The sequence below is a fragment of the Motacilla alba genome, chromosome 2, assembly GCF_015832195.1.
Source record: "Motacilla alba alba isolate MOTALB_02 chromosome 2, Motacilla_alba_V1.0_pri, whole genome shotgun sequence".
In the NCBI taxonomy this organism is placed as follows: Eukaryota; Metazoa; Chordata; class Aves; order Passeriformes; family Motacillidae; genus Motacilla; species Motacilla alba.
In genome coordinates, this window is record NC_052017.1 from 548,881 (window position 1) to 556,554 (window position 7,674).

Genomic DNA, 7,674 nt, shown 5'->3' on the forward strand with positions numbered 1-7,674 from the left:
ATCCTCTCCCAGGGCCATTCACACCTTGGAGCAGTTCTGGTTTAAACCCAGCCCTTTGGTATTTGCCCAGTTTTATTCCAGTTCCGAATGCAGACCCCGAGGCAGGGCTGGGATAGGATGGGGAGCCCCGGGATGGGACAGGGACAGGTGTCCAGCAGGTGGCATCTGAGTCCCATCCACGCGGCCCCGGAGCTGCTGCTGGACAGAGACTGGCACTGCACGAGGCAGGAGAGTGGGAAAGGCTTCCCTGGCCCTTTGGGACCATTCATCATCGTGAGAGTCTGAGTTCTCTTGGTGCAAAGATGGCAAAGGGAGGGACTTGGGGTATGCGCCTGGAGTGCCAGGACAAGAGGGAATGGCTTCCACTGCCAGAGGGCAGGGTTAGATGGGATACTGGGAAGGAATTCTTGGCTGTGAGGGTGAACAGGGGCTGGAATGGAATTCCCAGAGCAGCTGTGGTGCCCCTGGATCCCTGGCAGTGCCCAAGGCCAGGCTGGACAGGGCTTGGAGCAGCCTGGCACAGTGGGAAGTGTCCCTGCCACTGCAGGGGCAGAACAGGATGGGCTTTAAGGTCCCTTCCAGCCCAAAGCAGTCTGGGGTTCCGTGCTTTGACCGGGCCAGAGCTGTGGGAGCACTCACCTGCTGCTGTCCCCACAGGTGTCCTGCCTGGAGACCGTGTGGGTGTCCAAGTCCAACGTGGTGCAGCGGCGCGGGCGCGCCGGGCGCTGCCAGTCGGGCTTCGCCTACCACCTGTTCCCGCGCAGCCGCCTGGACAAGATGCCCACCTACCAGGTGCCCGAGATCCTGCGCACGCCCCTGGAGAACCTGGTGGTGCAGGCCAAGATCCACATGCCAGAGAAAACGGTGAGCACGGCACTGGCTGCGGGCACCGAGAGGGTTCGTGGGGCCTGGGACAGGGGTAGGCAGAACCCAGAGTGCTGATGGCTTGAGCCCGTGCTTTGCTGAAAACGCTGCTGTCCAGGGAAGTTCACACCAGGAAATCTCCCTGAGATCACAGAGTGTGTCTGGAAGCTTGAAGGAATGGAGAGGGCTGAGTCATATCCCTGGAGGCACACAAAGAGGGCTCTCACACCTGTATGGGAGGCTGGCTCACTTTTTCCTTTTTCCCTTCCCCTGCTGTGTTGCAGGCAGTTGAATTTCTCTCCAAGGCTCTGGACAGCCCTGACATCAAAGCTGTGGATGAAGCCGTGATCTTGCTGCAGGAGATTGGTGAGTTAATTCTGTGTCCTGGAAATATGTTTGCTGCCTCAGCATGGGAAGTGGGACTTGACACAGGCTGCTGTGGGGCAGACCGGGCAGGATTGTCCCTGGATGGGGGTAGCAGTTGACAGTGACTTCCCCAAACCACACACCCTGTGGTATTTTATTTCCCACACTGCTTTGCATAAAAATTGTGGATAACTTTCCAAGGTTAAAAAATAATGGGGAGGCAACAGAAAGAAGGGAAGGGGTGATTTGGAGGTCAGAGTGGGTGACAGAAGGGAAGTGGTGATCTGGAGTTTAGGGCTGGAGGACAGATGGAAGGGAAGTGGTGATCTGGAATTCAGAGGTGGGGGACAGAAGGAAGGGAAGTGGTGATCTGGAGTTCAGAGGTGGGGGACAGAAGGGAAGTGGTGATCTGGAGTTCAGAGGTAGGGGACAGAAGGAAGGGGAGTTCAAGGCTGGGCCTTGTGGATGCTCCTGTGGCTGTGACAGCTGTTTCTGTGTCCTGAGCTCAGTTAGACCTGGGGGTTCTGGGTGATTACTGCAGGCCCCTGTCCCTGTGCCTCTCCTGGAGGTCACCCCAAATCTTGGCAGCCCCGGCAGTTCCCAGTGCCCTGTTTTGGCTGCGCTGGGAGCTGATGGATGTGCCACACGGGTGGCTCTCCCGCAGGAGTGCTGGACCAGCGGGAAGCGCTGACCACTCTGGGCAAGCGCCTGGCGCAGATCTCCACGGACCCTCGGCTGGCCAAGGCCATCGTCCTGGCCTCCATCTACCGCTGCCTGCACCCGCTGCTGGTCATCGTGTCCTGCCTGACGCGGGACCCCTTCAGCAGCAGCCTGCAGAACCGCGCCGAGGTGGACAAGGTGAGGAGCCCCCCGGCACAGGAGGGGAGCTGGCCCGGGGGCCGCCCGTGGCTCAGCTGTGTCCCTGTCCCAGGCCAAGGCCGTGCTGAGCCGGGAGAGCGGCAGCGACCACCTGGCCTTCGTGCGGGCGGTGGCGGGCTGGGAGGAGGTGCTGCGGCGCAGGGACAGCCGTGCCAGGGACAACTACCTGCAGGACTACTACCTGTACGGGCCCAGCCTGCGCTTCATCAACGGTGAGTTCAGAGCCATCCTGCCCCTCCCCTGGCCGCAGGCGGCTGCTGCACAGCGAGGGACACGGGGCGCAATCGGGCTGTGCCGGGCCGGCGACCGCGGGACCGGGCAGGGGCTGGCTTTGGCCCAGGACAGGTCCCCTGTCCCAGCCCGGGCTGGTGCTGCCCTGCTGAGGGGACTCATTCCGTGGGGAGAAGGAGAGGGTGGATCTCATCCCTGGGGCTGTCTCGTCCCTCCAGGCCTTGTCAAGCAGTTCTCTGAGAACCTCTATGAAGCCTTCCTGGTGTCGTCCCCGTCTGACTGTACCATGCCCTCGTCTGTGTGTAACCAGTACAGTGAGGAGGAGGAACTGGTCAAGGGTGTCCTCATGGCTGGGCTCTACCCCAACCTCATCCAGGTACTGGCACTGCCGTCGCTCTGCGGGGATGGCTGTCACAGCAGGTGGCACCGGGAAGTGCTGAGGTGCCAGAGAAGCTTCTGCTCTCTTGAGTGTCCAAGCCAGGTGTCCTGCCCTGGGCTCCGGCCTGTGCTCCAGTGCTGTCCCTGATCCCCACTCACGGGGAGTGGCCACCCCAGCTTGTGTGGGTCCATGTTTAGGTTCTCATCACTGGGTTTGGGAGCCACTGAAGTGGCATTTTTCTTCGGTTTGCTGCCTGAGGTGGCATCTTCCTCCTCCTGTTGTCTGCGGTGGCACTGAGTGACCGCCAGGTGTGGTCACCCCAGGAACACACTCCACTAACCCGTGGAGCTCCTGGGAGTGGAGGGACATCATCCCTCTCCCCCTGTCACAGGCGGGCTGTGGCTGTCAGGGCTGGTGCAGGTGTGTGACAGTCCCCTCCCGTGGCAGGTGAGACAAGGCAAGGTGACACGCCAGGGGAAGTTCAAGCCCAACAGTTACGCGTACCGGACCAAGGCCGGCACCGTGCTGCTGCACAAGTCCACCATCAACAGGTGGGTGATGGGGAGGGGATCCCGCGGGGCAGTGACAGTGCCAGCGCCTGGCCAGGCTGACAGAGCTGCTCCTGCAGGGAGGCATCCAAGCTCTACAGCCGCTGGCTCACCTACTTCATGGCCGTCAAGTCCAACGGCGGCGTCTTCGTGCGCGACTCGTCCCAGGTGCACCCGCTGGCCGTGCTGCTCATGACTGACACCGACATCCACGTGCGAGGTGAGTGCTCGGGGTGCCCAGCCTGCTCCAGCTGCTCCCTGGCCCCAGTTCCTGCTCCCCAGCTCTCGGGCTGGGCACGCATTGCTGCGGTGGGGCCGTGGAGGTGATGGTTTGTGAGCTGTTCCCAGCTGCTGCTCTGCAGGCAGACAAAGCCAGCCCTGGCAGGCTGAGCCTTGGGGCGGTGCCTGATCATCCTGGGGGAAGGAGCTGAGCTGGCAGGATCCCACTTGTCCCTGGGGATGTGTCTGTGCAGCCTGTGGGGTTTTGGCACTGCTGCAGTCGGTCTCTAGCCCACGGGCTCAGTAGGGCTATGCCATCGGTCACCTCCTGTGGGAAAGCAGGAGGATCCCAGTGTGTGCTCGGAGCTGCCTGGCTTTTGTGGAGCTGTGGGCCCAGCTGAGTCCCTGCACTGGCTAAAAGGAGTGTGGGGAGGAGCTGCCTCGGGGGCAGCGGAGGAGCCCCAGCAGCCCCGCTCACGCGCTTCCCTCCCCCAAGATGACGGCTGGCGAGCGACGGTGTCCCTGACGGACAGCGACCTGCTGGTGCTGGAGGGGGACTCCTACACCATCCGCCTGCTGCGCGACTTCCGCGTGTCCCTCTCCAAGATGGTGGAGACGTGCCTGTGCTACGAGATGGCCGCGATCCCCGGGGACCTGCACCACCAGCACAGCCAACTGCTCGACATCCTGGTGGATCTGCTCAAGGGCCCTCCCGGCAGCTTCGGCTCGTAGGCGGAGCTGCAGCCTCGTGTGGGGACTTGTAATTTGTATAAAGATGTTCACAAATGTTTATTTAAATAAAGTTCTATTTATCCCTTGTGAAGTCATCTCTCTCCATCCTAGAAGATTAATGTTGTCTGAATCTCCTGCTGTCGGCTCCGTGCATGGTCACCGCGTGGGAAGAGCAGCGCAGTCCCGCCGGGATTGGACTGGGAGCGCCGACGGACCCCGGCTCGCGGACGCCCAGCGCCTCCTCCGCTCGTCAGCGCCAGTCCCTGAGCGGGAACAAGGCCACGGCTGCTGCGGGCCCTCCTCTGCCCCCTCCCCACGGGGCCAGAGCTGCTCCGGGCTCAAGAGGAGGACGGATGTCCCGGCTGTGCCAGGATGGTGGATGCAGCAGCTCCGGCAGGGACGGGATCGCCGGTCGTCGTCTCTCCGCTCTCCACACGGAGGAAGCCCCGGAAGCAGCGGATGGAGAGGAATTCCACGCGGGATCCGAGGGGCCCTGCCAGCCCCAGCACAGTCGTGGCGTCTGAGTGTGAGATGTGACTCGTCCTTCCCAACCTGCCTGTACTTCTCGTCCTCTTGCGTTGTTCCTATGATTTTTTTTAAATTCCTGTTCTCCCCACGTGGCGGAGGCCGGATCCCTGTCCCTTGTGCAACACAGGACGTGATTGTAGCTGCCAGGCTGCCTGTGAGCGCCGCTCCTGCGGGAAGCCAGGAGCAGAGGCACAAAATCCTTTGTTTTCTATGAACAGGGACCATATTTCTGTGGAAGGAGGATTGCGACAGGCACAGCACTCACTGAGGAATCTGGAGTTTAATCCCAGCTTTGCCTTGGATTCTCTGTCCGAAGAAGACAGTGACCTACCTCACAGGGCTGTTGTGAGGGTCGGGGTTTGTAACGGGAGCCCTCGGGCCCAGGGCTGTGCCCCCCGGGGCCGGGGCTCCTTTCTTTTTATTCCCATTTCTTACGCTCTTTGTACCTGCAGCCGGGAATGGGAGCGAGGCCGTTTCCATGGCACGGGGCTCCTGCCCCGGGGCCACCCTTTGGTTCTCCCAGTTCTACCATTTAAGTTCCTGCTCATGGGCTTTAGGGCGCCGTGGCTGTGCCAGCACAAGGCCCGGGGCCCTCCCGAGGCTCCGCTGCCCCTGGCACGGGGCCCTTGGAGTCCTGCAGCCTGGGGTCACTCCAAACTGCTCATCTTCATTTCACTTGCTTGAGGTTGTCACTATTATTTGACCAGTGTTTGTTTCTTTTGGCCTGTATAATGGGCGGTATGGTTTTCCCTTCCAGCAGGTTTAAAAAAAAAAAAAAGAAAAAAGACAAAAAAAAAAAAAGACTAAGCTATTGTCTAAATGGTTCCGAACTAGTGTGATATTGGGATACTTCCGTGGCTGTTATGTGATACTGGATCTTTTTACAACATAGATTAAAGACAATAAAAAGGGATAGAGTAGGAACTGCCTCTGTCCTCTTTATTCTTTTTTTACTATTTTATTTTTCTGCGAAGGTTGGAGTTTTGTGCCTTGCCCTGCGTAGGGAAGAGCAGCAACAGCTGCTTCTCTGCTGGGAGAGGTGCGGAGCTGCCCTGGGGCTGCAGGGCCATGCTGTGCCCCCACACCGACCCCAGCCACCCCGAGGGGACAGGGGCCACAGGGGGCTGGCACTGAGAGGGCTGCTGGGGGGACATGTCCTGGTGCTGCTGCTGCCTGGAGAAACCAGCCCAGGGTGTCCCAGAGCTGCCCACGCGGGCGGAGGCCGGCCCGGGGTGTCCCAGAGCTGCCCACGTGTGCGGAGGCCGGCCCGGGGTGTCCCAGAGCTGCCCACGCGTGCGGAGGCCGGCCCGGGGTGTCCCAGTGCCCCGTGCCGTGGCTGGGGCAGCTGAGCGTGGTGCAGCCGGGGCTGTGTCCACAGCAGCGCTCAAGGAGGGGCGCAGGAGCAGCTGCTCCGGGCACGGGGACCTGGAACTTGGCTCCCAGTCCTGTTTGGGGTCTCGGGTCAGGTCCAAGCCAGGTAGGAAACCTTTCCTTTATCCGTGTGAGTGGCCAGGGGCACCTCCTGGGATCTGCTGGTACCTCTGGCTGCGCCAGCTGTTCCAGCTGTGCCATGGGCACCGAGGCTCCCACAGGGCCCACGTCAGCCCAAAGCCCCCTCCCCTCTGAGCCCAGGCTCGCGGAGCAAAGCCGGGGATGGGGATTCTCCTCTGGCTGCGATCAGAGACACCCAAATTCCTTCAGCCCCCTCCTTAGCGCTGTGCCGCCGCCCCCGCCCGGCCCTCCCGCCGCACAGAGTCACAGCAGCCCGAGAGGAACATCTAGAAGCTTTATTTCAACCCTTTACAATAGTAAGAATCACAACATCAAGTCAGGAAATGTTGCTAAGGAGACGACGCTCTTACAGCCCCCGGGGAGGGGAGACACAAAGGCAGAAGCACCCGCTGGGCTCCCCAGAGCTGCTGTCTCACACCGAGCCCTGACCTCCCCTCCCCAGCCTCGCCTCCCCCACCGCGGCGCAGGGACGGCGGCGTCCCCCCTCGTCGGGCGCGCCCTGCAGAACAATCCTATGACACAAAATAATAACAACAACACGTCACATTTAGAGAACACGTCCCGCGCTGCTCGCGCCTCACAACAGCCCGGTGAGGTAAAATTGAATCCCCCCCACCTTTGCAGATGGGGAAACTGAGGCAGAGAGGTTGAGTGGCTTCCCGAGACCGCGGAGGGAGCCGAGGGCCGGCATCGCCCGCCGGGGCGCTGCCCCGAGCCCTCCTGCCCGGCCGCACGGCCCCCGGCCCGCGCTCGCTGCTGCTCGGGGCTCTGCGGGAGGGACGGGGGGCGGCGGGACCCCGGGCAGGAGGGCGAGCGCTGCCCGGGCTGGGCTCAGGCGGGGAGGGAGGAGGGAGAGCCGCAGCCCCTCAGAGCCCTTTCCATGCCGCTGCTGCCGCCCGGAGCCTCTGCTGCCACAGCCGCCGCCCCGCGGGCCGCGAGGCCTTGGGGACATTGCCCCTGAGCCTGGAGGGGACATTGCCCCTGAGCCTGGAGGGGACATTGCTCCAAGCCTGGAGGGGACGTTTCTCCAAGCCTGGAGGGGACATTGCTCCAAGCCTGGAGGGGACGTTTCTCCAAGCCTGGAGGGGACATTGCTCCAAGCCTGGAGGGGACGTTTCTCCAAGCCTGGAGGCCGCTGGGCCCCAGCGCGGCCGCTCGGCCTCAGCAGGGCCGCGGCTCCGCGGGGACCCGGCCCTGCCCTCAGGGGAGCCCCGTCACGCCGAGGACGCCACCGACACCAAGCTCCAAGAAAAGTAGGAATTCTGCCTACACACGAACACGCGAGGGTCCCGGGCCCCTCTCACACACCACGCTACGCGGGGACAGCGCGAGGGGCAGCGTAGAAAACTACATTCAGTTTGCGGCCGGGAGCCGAGCGGGAGCCGCGCTGGGGCGGCCGCGGCCTCGAGCCCACGA

At 62.3% G+C, this 7,674-nt stretch overlaps 1 protein-coding gene across 3 annotated transcripts in view; it reads left to right on the forward strand.

Annotated features, from left to right (window-relative positions):
• Window positions 1–5,670, forward strand: part of DHX30 (DExH-box helicase 30) — a 32,758-nt gene extending 27,088 nt beyond the window's left edge. For all 3 annotated transcript variants that reach the window (XM_038130013.1, XM_038130012.1, XM_038130014.1), the window contains 8 exons: window positions 658–864; window positions 1,149–1,230; window positions 1,895–2,088; window positions 2,162–2,321; window positions 2,559–2,716; window positions 3,167–3,270; window positions 3,348–3,487; window positions 3,983–5,670. In XM_038130013.1, the coding sequence (XP_037985941.1) occupies window positions 658–864; window positions 1,149–1,230; window positions 1,895–2,088; window positions 2,162–2,321; window positions 2,559–2,716; window positions 3,167–3,270; window positions 3,348–3,487; window positions 3,983–4,218 (1,281 nt within the window). In that variant the 3' untranslated portion in view covers window positions 4,219–5,670. The remainder of the gene's footprint in view (window positions 1–657; window positions 865–1,148; window positions 1,231–1,894; window positions 2,089–2,161; window positions 2,322–2,558; window positions 2,717–3,166; window positions 3,271–3,347; window positions 3,488–3,982) is intronic.
• The last annotated feature ends 2,004 nt before the right edge of the window (window positions 5,671–7,674 follow it).